The sequence below is a fragment of the Toxorhynchites rutilus genome, chromosome 3, assembly GCF_029784135.1.
Source record: "Toxorhynchites rutilus septentrionalis strain SRP chromosome 3, ASM2978413v1, whole genome shotgun sequence".
Classification (NCBI taxonomy): domain Eukaryota; kingdom Metazoa; phylum Arthropoda; class Insecta; order Diptera; family Culicidae; genus Toxorhynchites; species Toxorhynchites rutilus.
The window spans coordinates 203582585-203602768 of record NC_073746.1 but is presented as its reverse complement, the minus strand read 5'-3'; the positions used below and the strand labels follow the sequence as shown (position 1 = coordinate 203602768).

Below are 20184 nucleotides of genomic sequence, written 5' to 3'. Positions count from 1 at the left end.
GTGAAATTCGTAGACCGTCGTAAGACTAACTAAAGCGAAAGCATTTGCCATGGATGCTTTCATTAATCAAGAACGAAAGTTAGAGGATCGAAGGCGATTAGATACCGCCCTAGTTCTAACCGTAAACTATGCCAATTAGCAATTGGGAGACGCTACTGTATGGTGCTCTCAGTGGCTTCCGGGAAACCAAAATCAGGTTCCGGGGGAAGTATGGTTGCAAAGTTGAAACTTAAAGGAATTGACGGAAGGGCACCACCAGGAGTGGAGCCTGCGGCTTAATTTGACTCAACACGGGAAAACTTACCAGGTCCGAACTTATTGAGGTAAGACAGATTAATAGCTCTTTCTCTAAACTAAGGGTAGTGGTTCATGGCCGTTCTTAGTTCGTAGATTGATTTGTCTGGTTAATTCCGATAACGAACGTGACTCAATCAAATTAACTAGAACGCTATCAGCAGTCAGACTTAGAAGCTGTCGTCCGGTTGTGATGTGTGCGTGTGGGGTTGGCTTTCGGGTCGGCTTCCGCGCGCGATCGCTGGCGCAGTGTAGTATGACCTGATGACACGTCAACTCATCGAGGTTGACTTCTGCTTAATGGAACAACTTGTGTTAAGCAAGGTGAGATTGAGCGATAACAGGTCCGTGATGCCCTAAGATGTTCTGGACTGCACGCGCGCTACAATGTGGGCAGCAGCGTGTACCCTATTCCGAGAGGAACGGGAAATCACTGAAATGCCCACGTAGTCGGGATTATGGACTGAAACGGTCCATATGAACTTGGAATTCCCAGTAAGTGCTGGTCACTAGCCAGCGTTGATTACGTCCCTGCCCTTTGTACACACCGCCCGTCGCTACTACCGATGGATTATTTAGTGAGGTCTTTGAAGGTGAACATTTGCTGGCCCCCTCGCTGGGGCTACATTTGACTCGCTGAAGTTGACCGAACTTGATGATTTAGAGGAAGTAAAAGTCGTAACAAGGTTTCCGTAGGTGAACCTGCGGAAGGATCGTTATCGTATCCCCATGGTGATCTGATTTGGAGGAGACCGAACGCATTGGGGTCTTGCTGAACAAAAATAAACATGCGTTACCCAGTGGTTGTTTTGCGAGGACTAGGAGTTGCGCCGTATCTGTGTGTGTGGTGTTGTACGAACGTACGTTTAATATGCTCTCCTGGCGAGTCCGTTATGTTTCAATTCATACAACAAACCCTTTCATCTCGGTCTTCAGATCGATAAAAGGATTTACACTCCCTTACTGCACTAAAGGTATTACTGCTTGGATGAAGGGCCGGGGCCTTCGAACTTTCATCCTATTGTAGGGGCCATACCTTGCAGTGTGTGCGCGGCTCGAAACTACTAGACCCGGCGTTATAGATCTCATCTGTTAGACTAGGTGCGGTGTCTCGTACTTCGCATGTGCGCATATGAACGTACAGATGCCCCCTGGCGAGTCCCCATACTAGTGAGGTGGAAATGGAAGGAAAGGGTTGATCGTCTCGGTCTTTGGATCGATGATGGGATTCCCATTCCTTACTGCACTAAAGGTATTACTACTTGGATGAAGGGCCGGGGCCTTCAAACTTTCATCCTATTGTAGGGGCCATACCTTGCAGTGTGTGCGCGGCTCGAAACTACTAGACCCGGCGTTATAGAAGGTCTCACAATGAACGCCATCCTCTCATCTGTTGGACTAGGTGCGGTGTCTCGTACTTCGCATGTGCGCATATGAACGTACAGATGCCCCCTGGCGAGTCCCCATACTAGTGAGGTGGAAATGGAAGGAAAGGGTTGATCGTCTCGGTCTTTGGATCGATGATGGGATTCCCATTCCTTACTGCACTAAAGGTATTACTACTTGGATGAAGGGCCGGGGCCTTCGAACTTTCATCCTATTGTAGGGGCCATACCTTGCAGTGTGTGCGCGGCTCGAAACTACTAGACCCGGCGTTATAGATCTCATCTGTTGGACTAGGTGCGGTGTCTCGTACTTCGCATGTGCGCATATGAACGTACAGATGCCCCCTGGCGAGTCCCCATACTAGTGAGCTAAAGGTTAAGCCGATCACACGGTCTTTGGACGAATGATGACAAAAATACGTCCCAAGTGATGAAATCCGGCGTGATGTTCATTCTGCAAGTGCGATGGGTTCTAAGAACCCAGGAGTGGCCTGTACATCGTATGTTTACATGCGAACGTACTCTCCAAGTGTGTGTTTCAAATTTCAACCCGTGTTTCAATTTCAGAATGTGAACTGCAGGACACATGAACACCGACAAGTTGAACGCATATTGCACATCGTACAATCATTGTGCGATGTACACATTTTTGAGTGCCTATATATACCAATTTAACTATATGCGCTGCTTAGGTAGCGCATATGCGTAATGGTGTTTTTCGGCCTTCAGTGGTGGAAAAACATTGAAGATAGTCAAACGTGCGAAGGCCCCGGCGCACGGCTTGATGAACACACGTCCCAAGATGAAAGTCTTTGTGTGTTCCATCTTCTCCATACATGAGATTGTTCTTATAGGCCTCAAATGATGTGTGACTACACTCGGCTCGTGGATCGATGAAGACCGCAGCAAATTGCGCGTCAGAATGTGAACTGCAGGACACATGAACACCGACAAGTTGAACGCATATTGCACATCGTACAATCATTGTGCGATGTACACATTTTTGAGTGCCGCCTATATTTACCAATTTAACTATATGCGCTGCTTAGGTAGCGCATATGCGTAATGGTGTTTTTCGGCCTTCGGTGGTGGAAAAACATTGAAGATAGTCAAACGTGCGAAGGCCCCGGCGCACGGCTTGATGAACACACGTCCCAAGATGAAAGTCTTTGTGTGTTCCATCTTCTCCATACATGAGATAGTTCTTATAGGCCTCAAATGATGTGTGACTGGATTCCCTGAGTAGCTGCGAGCGAAAAGGGATGAGCCCAGCACGTAGAGGTGGTGCGCGTTTGCGTGTCCACCGTGTTGCGTGGCATCTGGACACCTGAGACCTCCTACAAACGATAGGTTTACAGGCTGGGAGTTGCGAGTTGCAGAGAGGTGTACACTTCGATCCTCTCAGACTACCCATGCTTGGAGGTTGGCCTTGTACGTGTACGGTTGTTGTGTTTAAAAGAGAAGTCCTACTGTAGCTTAGTGCTGCATGTGGTGACTTCTCTTTTTTTTATTTAAACATTTTCGGGCCTTCAAGGTCCATGCCGAGTATCGGAGATAGGCATGTGGATGGGGTACGTGTACGGTTGTTGTGGTTAGAAGAGAAGTCCTGCTGCAGCTTAGTGCTGCATGTGGTGACTTCTCTTTTTTTTATTAAAACATTTTCGGATGCCTGAAGGCATGTGGATGGGTCACATTCGACTGCAACGTGGTGCGTGAGCGATGATATGTGCGGGTAGTCACACTGATCGCGCATAGGATGGCTTCTATTGATTTGTTTCAAAAGAACCTTCCTCGAGGTGCACGAACTTTTTCAACACTTGAGATGCCTTATGCTAGACATAAGATAGGCATGTGGATGGGTCACATTCGATTGCAACGTGGTGCGTGAGCGATGATATGTGCGGGTAGTCACACTGATCGCGCATAGGATGGCTTCTATTGATTTGTTTCAAAAGAACCTTCCTCGAGGTGCACGAACTTTCTCAACACTTGAGATGCCTTATGCTAGACATAAGATAGGCATGTGGATGGGTCGTATTCGACTGTAACACGGTGCGTGAGCGATGATAGGTATGGGTGGACATATCATTCGCGTGTAGGATAGTAGATGCTGAGCAAATCATAAACTTTTGAAACAGCCCAATAGTTTCAAGGTTTTCCGCATGCAGTCGGCGGCATGCAGCAGGAGTATTTGCAGCTATGTTTACCCGTCAATTCACTATATAAATCATATAAATAAATGCACGTATGTGTATGTGAGAGATGCACGCTTTTGTGTAGCATGAGATCTCTTTCACATTGTTATCCGGTTATCCGTCCAACCCCAGTGGCGCTTTTTGAAACCGGTCCGGCTGAAACCGGATAATGTGTAATCGCCCTAAAACGGACTGGATTGTAATATTATTGAAACTAGTGATGTCTGAATTTTTCATTTATTCGATTATCGATTAATCGTTGGAGCATTTTTCAATATTCGATTCATTCGAATGATTATCTTTCAATATTCGATTGATCGAGCGAATATTTATTTCTTGTAATAATCACGTATCACGTTGTCATTCTGGTCGCGTGGTCTATCGGGTTGTCGATGTTAGATGGTTGGATAAAAAAATGTTGGATAAAATAATTATATAGCCTAATTCTTAACCTAAAAATGCGTTAACCTTAAGAAAGATTCCTTCTTTCGTTAATCGCGATTACAGTGACAATTATTCAATGTATTCATCTTTTGATTTTAAATTATTCGATACATAATTACTCGATTCTAGCTTCAGATATTCGATTATTTAAATTAATCGAACCATTAACCGACGTCTCTCGCAGGCGATCTGGCGTAGTGGTAACATCCATACCTCTCACGCAGAGATCACGAGTTCAATTCTCACTCCCGACATTCTTCCAAAAATGGAAGTAAAAGTGACGAACCAGCCGAAATGTGCTGAAAATCACTATAATAGAGAAAAAAAAACCGACGTCTCTAATTGAAACGTCCGCTTCGCATTGCATCGCGTTTACCATGTCCTCGGTCTAATATTTACGTTGAGACGGCATAATTTCCTCTGGGAACGTTGGTGCCATCGAAAAAAGAAAATGAATAAGTAGACGATTGTGTAATGGCTTTTCGATATTTCTTGCTCTAGTGTAGAATCTCGTATAAATTTTGCCCCCGATTTTTATACATATCGTGGGCGAAAACTGGTATAATTCACATGTTTATATGAACTGTGGGTTCCTTCAATCAATTGATATATAGCTGTCGTGTTAATCAAAAAAGCAGAAAAAGCAGTGTGCGAAATGGCGGAGGATAGTGGTAGCAAGAAAATCACGATTACCGTGAAAACTCCAAAAGATAAGAAATCCGTTGAAATTGGAGAAGATGCAGAAATTAAAGAGGTGAAATTTTTTTCTCAATGTTCCTGTTGATATGCACGATGCTTTGAAAACGTTTTGAAATTTCAATGAAAACATGAACATTCGAATGGAAATCAGACTGATGCAACTGTGTACATTTCAATGGTTGAAAAAAAAACGCTAGAAGCTGATTTTTTTCAAAATTGTAATATGTCATACCATTTGTTATTTATACTTGCAGCTTAGAGCAATGGTCGCGGAGAAGTTTGAAGCCGACCCTGACTTGGTATGTTTGATATTTGCTGGAAAAATAATGAAAGATACAGATACCTTGAAAGGTCATAACATCAAAGAAGGTCTTACGGTGCATCTAGTTATCAAGGCGGCTCCAAGAAACGAGCCGGAAGGTCCACGTCGTCCTCCGGCGGATGTGAATCAAACGCCATTTGGGTTAAATCAATTAGGAGGTCTCAGTACCCTTGGAGCCCTAGGAGGAAATCAACCTAACTTTATGGATTTGCAGTCACGGATGCAGCATGAGCTGTTGGGTAATCCGGAATTGATGAGAACTGTTTTGGACAACCCGTTGGTTCAACAGATGATGAACAATCCTGACACAATGCGTCAGATTATAACATCCAATCCACAAATGCAAGATTTGATGCAGCGTAATCCTGAGATTTCACATATGTTGAACAATCCGGAACTTTTACGCCAGACAATGGAATTGGCTCGTAATCCTTCAATGCTGCAAGAACTGATGAGATCGCACGATCGTGCCATGTCCAATTTGGAGAGTGTACCCGGAGGATACAGTGCGCTGCAACGTATTTATCGGGATATTCAGGAACCGATGTTGAACGCGACATCCAGAAATCCTTATTCTGGTACCTCGGATGCTGGCAGTTCAGGTAGGCTGAATCATAACTCTTTTTTATTTTTCCCATCTTTGGTTGGTTTTCTAGCCATCGTCGTGTGTAGCGTTGCCTAGTGGTCTAGGCAACTGACTTTTCTTTCCTACATACAACCAAAACACGATCTTAACGTGTAACTCCCGACTCTTTATTTTGATCCTACTAAATATAATTCAACCTAACACTATACATACTTAATCCTACAAGCTAGCTCCACATACAAATTCCTACAGGAGGTGCTTGGAGTCGCTTTTAGAGAGGGAGAAAAAATTGACCAATTGCAATCGAATTGGCTAAATATAATGGTAAACAATAATTTGGTTACGCGGAATTTTCGTCGCGCAGATAATGAACAGCCGCCACGAGCCACACATAAACGTGAGCTTATTTTTAATATTGGCGGTACTGGAGTTCGTGTCGGTAGAAAAATTAAAACTGGTCAGCTACACTGGCTGACGAATAAAACTATAATATGAGACATTTCAACGAGGTTGATGTACTCGCGGGCTTGAAATTAGCTCGCGCTTGAGAAATAATAAAAAATGTAAGAAATGTATCCTCCAAGTACCCTTACAGAATATTTCAAAATTAGGGGCGCTTCACGTGTTGACAAAATAACCTTGTGTGATGTACATTTTTTTTTCTGTTGCTGGATGAATCATTTTAGAAAACGTTTCTCACGTAGTTTCAATTTTGAATTCTTTTTTCATCAATGGCATCAAACTTTACTTTTTCTCAGATTTCTTCTCAGAAATTCCTTACAAATTACCTAACACCTTGTACAAAGGGCTCATGAATATTGAATAATATGAGTATGTAAAGTATGAATCGGAATAGTTGCGTTTCCTGCCCGCGGCGCACATTATGTCATTTCCTAGATGATTCATTGGCCGACCAATCACATCCAACCACGAGAAATCATAAGCATACGCAAAGCGATGCGTGTATAAATATATTATGTGAACATTTTTAAGAGATATCGAAAGTCGTAGTTGGCTGGAAGATTTTTGAGTTGATTTTCTCAATCATTATCAGAGTTTTCGAGGTGTTTTTCTCGACGTCTCGGTTTATGAAAGACTTTAATTTAAAGGTCATTCGACCATGGTGTTTCTGAGCGCTTATTCTGAATAATCTTCTGGTTGTTTGTACAATGTGAAATTGATATATGAGATTTGTTTGCAGTAACACTCCTCACGTGTGCGATGGAACAGTCTTAATTCAAATATATTGACCTCAAATGGTTTTAATTTCATTTGCAATTATTTGCCTAATGTAACAGAGACAAGGAAAAGTATTCCACGAAACCTGTGTAGCAATTTGCACAACAAAAAAAAAGTAACGAACGATACACAAAAAAAAACAATCTAAGCGTACTAATCGTCATAGACCCAGGTGATGATCGGCGCCGATTGAAACAAGCAGACGAACTCAATGAAGTTGCTCTTGAGGACTGTTGGTACATGATTGAAACAGCCATCAACAGCGTACCGGAGAACATCCTAGGACACGTGTAACGAAGACGACAAATTTAATTTCTTTCGTTGCTAACATTTTGATATTTCGTTTCCCGGATCATGATTTTTTTTTATTTATTTATTTTTGATTCAACACCATCCGACTATAGGTCATAATGGTAAAATATACTTAGATTGGGAAAAGCCACCTTGAGCAATCGTTAAATTTTAACTCAAAGTGGCATAAAAACCCAATATCCTTTCACAAAAAAATATTCAAATGAAAATAACATTAAAATAGAGCAAGAAACAAAAATAAAGAACAATGATAAAGATAGTATCCTAAGCATACATTGCACAGTTGCACACAAAACAGTCTGAAAGGACATGAAATTTCCACAACGATTGTATTCCAACGCCATCTGCCGAATAGGTTTATGAAGTCCATGATTAGTGCGGTGCGTATCAACCCGTAACAATTGTTGATTCCATTGACGCCGCGACAGAACAGCAGGGCAATCGAAATATCCTGACAGAATTTTATGAACAGTCTTTGCAGTTATATCCTTGCGTCGCTGCTCGAGAGGAGATATAACAACTAGCGAGCAAAGTTCCTCATAAGGCAACATGCGGCAAATTTTACGAATGGAGCATTTTTGTATCCGTTCGAGACGAAGTATCCAATAGTTATAATGCGGATTCCAAACAACACAGCTAAACTCAAGGATGGAACGTACTGGAGAGCAATAGAGAGTTCGTAGAGTGCCAGGACACAGAATTCTCTGCCAATCCGAGAGATAGTTCCAAGCTGACGATACGCTTTGTTGGTGATATAGATGTAGTGTTGTCTAAACGACATTGGGCTCTCCAAAATAACACCGAGATCCGTGATGATGTTACTGCGCTGGAATAACGATGCATGTTTGCTCGTTGCTCGTTTTTTACGGGTTGATAGCAGTGCATTTCAGAATGCTGATAGTCATGTGATTCATGCTGCATCACTCCGCGAATAAGTCAATCAAGTTTTGGAGTTGCAGATAGTCTGAGGCGATCTCAATTGGCAGATAAATTTTCACATCGTCAGCGTAGCATAACCTTGTTCCATGAGGCAATAGTCGGGTGATGTCGTTAACGAACAGCGAGAATAGCTAAGGTCCTAAAATGCTACCTTGCAGTACTCCGGAACTATTCTGGAACCACCTCGATTGGGAAGAACCCACTTTCACGGAAATTTGGCAATTGAGTAGATATGTGCGTAGCCACGAAAACAGGCCAGATGGTACTCCTAGTTTGTTGAGTTTAGCCAGCAAGATTCCATGGTCTACACGATCGAATGCCGCTTTCAAATCAGTGTAAATTGTGTCGATCTGATTACCCTGTTCCATAGTACGCAAGCATAGCGATGTGAATTCCAATAAATTAGTTGAAACTGATCGGTAAAAACCGTGTTATGCAGTAGAGATGTAACTTTTTACCCGAAACAGAAAATGTTCATAAACAAAGGCCTCAAACACCTTAGAGCAAGCGCACAGAGAAGTGATTCCGCGATAGTTCTCTACATTGTGCTTGTTGCCCTTCTTGAACACAGGAAACATGAATGAAGATTTTCATTTTCATCAGGAAACCTTTGCCTTCGTAGAGATGTTGAATATTGAAGCGATTGGAGATTTCAGTGTTTCACAACATTTTTTCAATAAAGCAGCAGGAATACCATCAGACCCTGGGCAATAAGATTGTTTCATTTTATATACTGCGTTATGAACGTCCTCTCAAGAACGGAAAAAGTACCAACTGAAAAACTGTCACTTGCAACGAAACGCAAAGCATTAGTTGTATTATCTGGTGATATAGATTCATCGCTGCACTCGTGAAGTATTTTGCAAACAAAGCACATTTACTACTGGTGGAAGTCGCCACCTCATGATAAAGAAACATAGTCGACGGATGGCCATTCCCTTCACGTTTACTATTAACATATCGCCAAAAGTTCTTCGGGTGCCTCGAAGTTTACGTTCCGTCTTACACACATAGTTGAAATATAATACTCTGTTCAATGTTTTGTATTCCCGGCTTGCCAACTTAAAAAGATTACAGTTGCGAGCACTTTTGAGTGAGTGATAAGCGCGAAGGCAGGCATTTTTGCGGCGTTTGAGACGGCTAAGTTCCTGATTTCCCCATACCGGTTTACGGCGTGGACGAACCCGAGGGACATGTCCAATCGGCATTGCAAAGTGCAGCATTGATTGCATCATAATCGCCTCGCCGGAAGTCAAACGCATTGGGATCAAAATTATCTTCAAGTAAAGCACCGATAGGCTTGTCAAATCTAACCATGATGGGCGGATGATGAGAGTCTATATTGCATAGCATGTCAAGTGCAGTAGACTTGGTAACCATCGCGGTCCGTGTGAGTTTAGAAAACTATGTGGTAAGAACGGCTGTCAGTATAAACATCATCTGCACAACGAAGCTAAAAATAAACAAGCGATCAGTTCAAACAAGCACGGTCATCAGCAAGACACCGGATCATGCAACACACATCGAGGAGGAAATAAATCCGTTCTGTTTCAGTACATTCCAGTTATTTTGTATCATAAAGGAATTGCGTTGCGTACATATGCATTCCTGAATAGTGGTTCTTCTTTGTCATTAATGGAAGAGAGCTTACCAGAAGAATTAAACCAGCAGGGTGAGAAGAACCTAATCTGTCTGCGCTGGACGGCAGATACTTGTTGATATGAAAAAAATGCCACGATCTGGCTGGCTTCTTACTCTTCTTCGTTGTACAAAAACGAAGCCATGACATGAAGATGCCAGAGTTAAGGCTGATTTAGACGATGCCAGTCAGCGCTCTAGTTGAAGTATCCAGTGAATAGAGAACAGACACTCTGTTTAAGTTAGAAGCCAATTACTTGTTCGATACTGGTGCAAGTAACTTGAACAGAGTGTCTGTTCTCTATTCACTGGATACTTCAACTAGAGCGCTGACTGGCATCGTCTAAATCAGCCTTTAGGGTGGGTTTAGACTAGTGATATATTCATGTGAAGAAATATGATGAGATTTATAGAAATCGCATCAACCGTTTACACTAGCGTGAACTTCTATAATGTATATATTCATATTTTCGGTGAATTTATTCACCTGAAGTAGAACTGCATCCAACGTTAGTGATTTCTTACCAGTGAGAAATTCACAAGCGTTTACATATGCTGAATTTATTCAGGTTATATAAGTTACCAACGGATCCACCAGCATGACCCCAGTTGGCAACGATACCGAGCAATCGTCAAACATCATACATTCATTATTTGGACCCCGTCAGCAGTTAACACTTTATTGACACCGGAAAAACGGGCATTACCCTCAAGCAGCATCAGCAGAATTCCACCGATGGACAACAACGTTAACTAGGTCACGCAATTCAGCAATAAACATTCGGGCAACGACAACGACGGCGAACGACTCTTGGACTGGCATCGACAGGTATCATATTGATAGGTCAGCAGATTCATTTAGGAAGTGTAGGGTACAATTAAGTATCGGAAAATAAAGACGATCATTATTGGTCTGAAAGTTGAACAGTGAAGTTCGTTTTCATTTTTTTAAAAACTCGGCCGTAGTCCGCGATTCGTTAACTTATATACCTCGAATAAGTGTATCATATTCATTCTCACCCGTTTACACCTATTTTCACGTGAATAAATCCATCTATAGCTATAGATCTCCCTAATGTAAACTCGCCATTATATTATAAAATTTCGGATTTTTTGACGTAGGATTACGTCTTTCGGGAACATATTGGGGTACAAATTGCTAAATCGAACGTTTAACGATGTAATTCTTCAAACATACCCATAATCAACAGCTAGCCTAACGGAATCCTACGTCAACTATGCGGTCGTGTCTCGGACACAACCCTCCTGTGACTTTTTAATCTCTTTTTTCATGAATCGTAACATTTGATTGGTGCGAATTTGATGATTTTGCATATTTTCAGTAAGGCAATCTCAAAAAGGATAAAGGATAAAATAAGTCTTTAAAATACCCATAACTATAATATAATAATGATATCCATAACAAATCGTCCAAGATTGTCGGTGTATATTAGGGTGTCAATGAAAATGGTCATCTTGAATTTCAAAAAGTTACCACAAAAAAAATGTTCACCACCTTGAAAAAACATTCTATGCTAAATATCAGCTTAATCGGACTTGAGAGAGAGTGGCGCAAAGCGGTCAAAGTTTGTAAAGTAAATCGGGGTTTTCGAAAAAAAAATTTGATGCCAAATGTCATAAAAAAATGTCATGTCAAAAAAAAATCAGTGAATAGAGATTCACCGGAATACATGGCGAAAAACTAAAAATCACCGAAAATCTAGATTTAAAAAAAATATTTTCGACGCCAAATGTTTTAAAATTACTGTTCGCACGATCACAGCACCGGCAATCCGGCCCACAGCGCCTTCACTGCAACCGACTTATCGAAGATTGGTTCGCTCCATCAACGGTAGGTTCGCTATCGTTGATGAAGCGAACCAATGCAACAACAATAGAGCAATACATCAATTGATCATCTGCCCACGGGAAAAATATATTGTTTTTGATAGAGATATTATGCAAATTTGAAATTGTGACTTAATTTACCTTAAATCTATACTTGTAAGTAGCTTATGTGACTATGTGAATTAAATTAAGTAACTACTTATATCCTATTCTTAAACTACAGCTTAAATTAAATTATATCTAGCTAAAACAGTGAATTGAACTACGAATAAGAAATTTGAACTTCGGGTAGGTTAGAAAACCATTGTAATGATTCCTACAATTGGATAACCTAAATTAAAATAACCGAATTTCTACAGAACAGGATTCTAATTGAAACTGGATGCTAAAGCATACAGGATTGATCGATCGATTAATCGACGGATAAAAAAGCTGTCTAATTGCACTATAAAATGTAAGTGAATCAAGTGAATTTACAGCAACCAATATTTATGTTTCAAATAATTTTAGCTTTAAGCAATTACAGATAAAGTTGCTCTAAAGAGTAGTGCTCGTTTGTTGATCGCAACAATTACTTTACTTGGCACTTGGTCGTTTTTTCGCCTGAAAAATCGATTTTTGACAAATTTTTTTTTAGATAACTGTAAATCTCGACGTGTCATGCAATTTCAAGACATTTGGCACCAATTTTTTTTTTGAAAATCTTTTTTTCCGGGGATTTTTCTGTTTTCAAAAAACTCAAAATTTTACGTCTGCGACACCAGTAAATGAAGTACGAATGAACTAATATTTATATCATCGTGCAAATCAACATTTCACAGCATGTTCCGAATGAAGAATCGAGATAACTAATTTCATTGGCACCCGAAACCGTACATTTCGTCTCGTAATCCAAAAAAAAGTCCCAGAGTGTCGATTTTTTACAAAATTTTTTTTTTCGAGATGACGCTAGATCTCGACGTTTCATCTCAATTTTAAGACATATGGTATCAAAAATTTTATTTCGAAAACCCTGATTTTCTTTACCTCCCCCTTTGGTGATTTTTCGACTTTCAAAAAACTCAAACTTTGACCACTTTGCGCCACTCTCCCTTAAGGCGTCGTGCACAAATTACGTGCAAACGCCATAAGGGGGAGGGAGGTCGAGGTTGCGTTACTTTCTGTGTAAGAGATAGGAAATTGCGTTATGTAGGGGGGGTGGGGGAGGTGGTCCAAAATCCGGATTTTTAGCGTTACGTAATTTGTGCACGGCGCCTTAAGTCCGATTGAGCTGAAATTTGGCATAGAGTGTTTTTTCGAGGTGGTAAACATTTTGTATAGAGTAACTTTTGAAAATTTTAGGGTCGATTTTTTCCCATACATTTGTTGGCACCCTAATAAACATCCTATAGAATATTCACGGCAAAAGGCAAAAACTGTGAGCGCTTTGAGGCACCCCTGAATCAAGTCCGAGTGAGCTGAAACTTTGCAAATATAATTTTTTATGTGACAATAAACAAAATGTACATGGTCGTTTTTTGAAACTTAACATGACCATTTACGCTGCCACCCTAGTATACTTGCATGGAGTTTGAGCAACGCCATCAGTTAAAAAACAGCGAGAATTCATGATTGGATTTATGCTTGTTGGCATCAATATAGCGATAATATGGATTTGCTATTATAAAAATAAATAAATGAATTTCCTTTCTATTACAGAGAATCCACAACAAGGAACGGAGAATCGCAACCCTTTGCCTAATCCCTGGGGTGGCAATCAAAGCGAAAATAATCGAACAACAACAGCAACTGATAATCCGCCAGCTAACATCTTGAACACACCAAGTATGCAGAGTTTGTTACAACAAATTGGTGATAATCCATCATTGATGTCCAATATGATGAATGCTCCATACACCAGAAATATGTTGGAAGCATTGTCTGCCGATCCCAATCTGGCCTCGAATGTAAGCAATCATTTTCGTTCAATTCTAGTTCTATTTTTTTCATTGTAATATTTTACAGCTGATGAGTCAAAACCCACTCTTGGCCAACAATCCAGCGTTACAGGACCAGATGCGCACCATGATGCCACAGTTTATACAACAGCTTCAAAATCCGGACGTCCAAAACATGATGTCGAATCCACAAGCAATAAATGCAATACTTCAAATCCAGCAGGGAATGGAACAGTTGCGTTCGGTAGCCCCTGGTTTGGTAAATTCGATGGGCATTCCACCACCAGCTCCTGGAGCTTCAACAACAACATCTGCTAGTGCAGCGAGCACCACAACTACATCAAATACTACGGCTCAGCAGCCGAATCCAGCCCTGTTCTCAGATTTCATGTCACGCATGATCAATGGAATGGCAACGGGTGCCAATCCGAACGTACCCCCGGAGGAACGTTATCGGTCACAATTGGAGCAACTCGCATCAATGGGTTTCGTCAACAGGGAGGCCAACCTTCAAGGTAAGCAATTTAATGAGAGATTGCAACAGTTGCATTTAATGTTCATCTTTATTTTTGTTACAGCTTTGATTGCATCTTTCGGTGATATCAATGGTGCGGTGGAAAGGCTTCTGGCTCTGGGTCAACTTTCGTTGAGTTAACGTGTTTGCAGTTCATATGGCGATAAAATAAAACATATATTTTTAACATTGTTCTATTTCTGACGGTAAAAAGCAACGTATAGGAATTTGAATATATAACCAATTGTAAAAACGGCAGTAGATGCTGTCTTTGTGAAAAAAAACTGTTTAATCCAGCGTATGAGAATCGCTTTCCTTAAATTTTTGAATTTATCTAATAGTGTGAACACAGGTGATACGAATCAACAGCAGAAGACCGTAGAAATAAAACCAAGTAGATGAACACGCTCGCCCGAGAAGTAGTTGCGCATGTCGCTACATATTTAGTTTCCATCGACGCGTGTTCTCAGCAACATAGAAGGATTTGATGTCTGGTTTGGATTGATTGTGGCTCAGTTTACTATTAACAAGCATCTAGTTACTGATGATTCTTTAAATTTATTGATCGGAAATGAATAATCATTTCATCTGCTATATGCAAACAGACAACTGAATAATGGTGTACACTGAAACAATAAAACATAAATCCTGGAGCTCTTTTTTCTATTATTTTTCGTTTCAGCTGCGTGGTGATGGTGTAGAAGGTCACACCAAAAAATACTTTCTTCATGTAACCCCCACTAGTTTAATTTTTGTTGACAATCTTAACATACGATTATAAATACGAAACTTCAGAGTTTTGTTCTAATGAACCACAATTCCCAATTACAATTTCCGTGTTGCGTTTCAATTACTTCATTCTTGAACACAAAAGACAGCGTATGCTACAAAGAAGCGTCGCGAAGTACAACGTGACATTTTGATCTCAGCTCAAATCCACAAACGCTGTGTTGCGCTTCGAAGGTTGCATAGTGTCGGACAAAATTCGATATTGCATACATTCTGGAAATTCTCTCACACTTCTTCATGCTTTCCAGAATAAATTTGATTTTTGGATACAATAGAGCCTTCTTTTTCATTTGACTACAATAAAAGTGATTTTCAAATACATATTCATGGTGCAAAACTAAGAATATGTTTTATCACTTTTGTTTCAAATTCTGAACACCATTTTTGTCATTGACTCATATTCCGAACACTTTTGTCTCAAATTCCGAACAGCAAAAATGCATTTTTTTAAATCATAACTTTTAAACTACTGGACCGATTCATATGATCGATATATCAAATCAAGGTCAATTAGCTAGTCTTTTTGGAATGCTCGCTAAAAAAAATATTGGATTTCTCTTTTGTTATTGTTTCTCATAGTTTACATGGTTTTGGGACCAAGGGCGCCGTATCGGTATCGATAACTGTAAATGATGCTAAAATGAAGTCTATAACCCAAAAAAATAATGTCAGGGGTTTTGAATTTTAAATTGTTTATAACATAAATGTTCAGTAAACTCACATTTGAAAATGAAGTGTTCGCAATTTGAATCATGCGTAGAAACTAGATTCATATTCCAAACACTAATTTTAATGAAGATTTCTGCATAAAATATCATTTCATTTCATCCATTTATTGTAGATTCTTACCATTTCTAGCAATTAACATGAAAACAACAAACAAAATAGTTGAAAAAACTACAAAAACTGAAAAATTAAAATTTTTCAATTTTGACTGTCACTTTTTTGCAAATATTATTATAAATTATTATTATTATAATAAATATTATAAATTATAGGCTGTAAATGATGTCAAAATGAAGGCAATACCTCAAAGAATGTCTGTGTTTTCATTATTCAATTATTTATAACATAAAAGTTTAGTAACTATACTCGCGCATAGGTCTGTGAGACCGAGTAATCAATAATTCGTTCATTTCTCAGAGAATATTAGGCTGTCAAAAAAGTCCTGCGGTATTTCCGCGAGGTGTCGTTGTAAGCGCGTAGTTCTAGTTGTATTCATTGTATCGAGTCATACTATAGCTTGTTGGAAAGGTATTACAATATAGTCCTTGACAGTGTTTTGTTTGGTTAAGTCGTTCGTGAGTACTACTATGACAAAGGCAAAAATGCATCTCAAGCTGCCAATAAAATTTGTGCAGTTTATGGACCCGATACAGTTTCCATTTCCACCGCACAACGATGGTTTCAACGTTTTCGTTCTGGTGTAGAGGTCGTCGAAGATGCGCCACGCTCCGGAAGGCCTGTCGTCGAAAATTGCGACAAAATCGCTGAATTAGCCGAGAAAGACCGGCATAGTAGCAGCCGTTGCATCGGCCAAGAGCTGGGTATAAGTCATCAAACCGTTATTAACCATTTGAAGAAGCTTGGATTCACAAAGAAGCTCGATGTATGGGTGCCACACACGTTGACGCAAAAAAACATCTTTGACCGTATCGACGCATGTGAATAGCAACAAAATCGACCCGTTTCTGAAGCGGATGGTGACTGGCGATGAAAAGTTGGTCACTTACGACAACGTGAAGCGCAAACGGTCGTGGTCGAAGCCCGCTGAAGCGGCTCAGACGGTGGCCAAGCCCTCATTAACCTCTTTGGTGACGCGCCAGAAGCTCCGGGAGCTCGGATGGGAGGTTCTTTTGCATCCGCCGTATAGTCCGGACCTTGCACCAAGTGACTACCACCTGTTTTTGTCCATGGCGAACGAGCTAGGTAGTCAGAAGTTAGCCACAAAAGAGGCCTGTGAAAATTGGCTATCCGAGTTTTTTGCCAATAAGGAAGCGAACTTCTATAACGGGGGTATTATGAAGTTGGTATCTCGCTGGGAACAAGTCATCGAACAAAACGGCGCATTTTTGACTTAAAACAGATGATTGTAACTAATTTTATGAACAAATGAAAATTCAAAAAAAAAATACCGCAGGACTTTTTTGACAGCCTAATATATACACCAAGGCGCCTAGAAGTATATCCTAAGGTGGGCCAACTTTCTAAAACCACTCTTGGAAGTCTACTGTGCTTTGTTTGTAAACAAAACACAATACGCTAGTGCCGAAGCTCACTCCTGATCAGTCTGTCTCTTTCACGCTTCAAGCAAATAATTCCCCTTCTGCTTTCTTCCGTACTGTTTTCATATACCGCTCCCCTAACCAACATAATGACGAAACGGCCTCACCTTAGGATATACTTCTAGGCGCTTTGATATACACTAAGGGTGGGTTTAGACTAGTGATATATTCATGTGAAGAAATATGATGAGATTTATAGAAATCGCATCAACCGTTTACACTAGCGTGAACTTCTATAATGAATATTTTCATATTTTCGGTGAATTTATTCACCTAAAGTAGAACTGCATCCCAGTTTAGTGATTTCTCACCAGTGAGAAATTCACAAGAGTTTACATATGCTGAATTTATTCAAGTTATATATACCTCGAATAAGTGTATCATATTTATTCTCACCCGTTTACACCTATTTTCACGTGAATAAATCCATCTATAGCTATAGATCTCCCTAATGTAAACCCGCTATTAGGTATACTGGTACTCCGGCACCAATCCGTTGATGCGATGTGATGTGAAACGATGCAATACAACCACACTGGTTTACGGTTTGAAAGAAAATGAGATATTCACCCTTATTCTCATTTACGGCCGTATCCGTATATTCATTCGTCGGATGCGATACGTCGTCATAGAAAAAGCTATCCTCATTTACGGCCGTATTTCAGTGTACTAGATTTACTTGAGCAAACTGCTTCATCGACATCGATGACAGATGTTTTTTTTTATTTTTACACTTTTGTTTTCGATTAGGAGCATTGTGTACAGTCTTTATCAGAAGAAGAAACAGAAATAAAACCGAAGTTTCCGATTTCCTACAGACATTTTGTTGTGCGAATGTCGATTATAGGCAAATTTGTCGTGTTACTCCAATGACAGCACAATTGATCTAATGTGATAACAAATCAATAGTATGTGAATGGAATCCGCCGGATGATAAGCGCATTGGCGTAGTCGCGTCAAATTCATGCCAGCTTGTGTGGAACTGCCTACGACATTACATCGCAATTAAAGCAGACAAGTTGGTGCAAAAGAGGTATGAAACGGCTAATTGCACATGTTCACAATAATAACGTTCTTTTCCATCAGCACTATCACACTCACCCATGAATGAAAGCTCCAGCCGTTCGAAACTGGTTGCAGTAGGTTTTTGGACCGATATCTATGTTTGCATCCTTCGCATACCTAATCTTGAATTTGTTCGCACTGAGAAACTCGGAGGAGGTATGATTATGAGAAACATCTCGGAAAAAAATGGATTTATTGTTTGTTTTTTTATTTTAGAACCAATTCTTCGCTCTATTTTGATGGATTACTTTGAGGGTATCTCTTATTTATTGTGCGCACTCGAAGATGGTTCAATGTTCTACTTCGTCATGGAGAAAAATACCAACAGAGTAATAGACAAAAGAAAGTTACGCTTGGAATCCAGCTGACTTCTGAAAATTTTCCGGTCACTTTCGAAAACAAACGTGTTCACCTGTTCTGATTGCCTAACCGATATTTACAGTTCTAACAACAAGTTGGTTTTCTCGAATGTCAACGTGAAAGAAGAATATGTGCTCACTAAATGCCGATCAGACTCTTGCAATCAAAAATTCTGTTATTTTTGGTATAATTGATGAGGTTCAAAAGTTGCACATTCGAACGGTACCAATGGGTGAGTCGGTACGTCGTTTCGGTGTTATAACGGTGCGAATGGATCTTCAGGACTCGAGTGGACTGACTCCTTCGAGACAGAGCGCGCCAACTCTGACGACAAATGTAACTTCCTCAAACAACATGGGTCTGCTTAATCCAGGAGCCAGCAATGCCAAGTTCGGCTAAGAAGCTGAAATTCAAATCTACATATCAACGAGCAGAATACGTTCGAGGTGCTACATGCAACTCAATTCATGCAAACGGAGTATACTATGTCACTGATTTCGGTGTAGTTGTGTAACGATTCGAATACTTTTACATTGTCGGCACAGCATTGGTCAATCCAGAGGAACTAGAACCCAAAGTAAGAAGGATTATCATCTATCACTAGCGAGAAGTTAGCGAGAAGGACATCAAGGGTGCGTGCTATTCCCTCGTTGAGTTCAACGGCCGAGTATTGGCTAGCCTCAAATAAAAAGTACTATTGCATGAATGGACTGATGATAAGGATTTGCGACTTGAATGTAGCCATTTCAATAATGTGTTGGCATTATATTGTAAAATTTGGGGTAAGCTAGATTAATGCAATCACTTGTCCTCCTCAAAGTAACGTTCTTTCTGAACAGACGGTGCCTTCCTCGGGGCGGATAACAGCAACAATGTATTCGTTTGCCTAAAAGATGGGTAAGTAGGATTTCCGTAGCTCGGTTTATCATCTGAACAATTTTTGTATTTATTTGAAGGGGCGCAACGACAGCAAATACCAGAGGTAGCTTAATCCCATCTCAGTGATATGATGAATATATTCCGCCACGGTTCGCTCGTGATGCACAACATCGGTGAGCGAACGACGCCGACAACGGCCTGTGTGCTATTTGGCATAATCAGCGGTGCAATTGATCTGGTCACACGAATACCACCTGATTATGAACTATAAATTTCTTCGAATGTTACAAGAAAGTTTGACTGACATAAACAAATCTGTTTTTTTTTTTATTAAATTCGTTTATTTTTACAGGCTCAGTTACATAAGTTTAAAGGAGCCGAATTCTTAATTATATTTTTATTACTATACATAAACATTTTCTAAATCTAAGGTAAGTAAGGTAGAAAACCGATT

The 20184-nt window shown here is 40.2% G+C and overlaps 1 protein-coding gene and 2 pseudogenes across 1 annotated transcript; all 3 read left to right on the top strand.

Annotated features, from left to right (window-relative positions):
- Positions 1-2539: 2539 nt before the first annotated feature.
- LOC129780867 (5.8S ribosomal RNA) lies at positions 2540-2692 on the top strand (annotated as a pseudogene).
- A 2224-nt stretch (positions 2693-4916) lies between these two features.
- Positions 4917-15005, top strand: LOC129778519 (ubiquilin-1). The gene is made up of 5 exons (XM_055785460.1): positions 4917-5072; positions 5272-5941; positions 13600-13847; positions 13906-14353; positions 14417-15005. The coding sequence occupies exons 1-5, from the start codon at positions 4974-4976 to the stop codon at positions 14491-14493; spliced, it is 1542 nt and encodes a 513-aa protein (XP_055641435.1). The 5' UTR covers positions 4917-4973; the 3' UTR covers positions 14494-15005.
- Positions 14653-19991, top strand: LOC129773853 (DNA damage-binding protein 1-like; annotated as a pseudogene).
- The last annotated feature ends 193 nt before the right edge of the window (positions 19992-20184 follow it).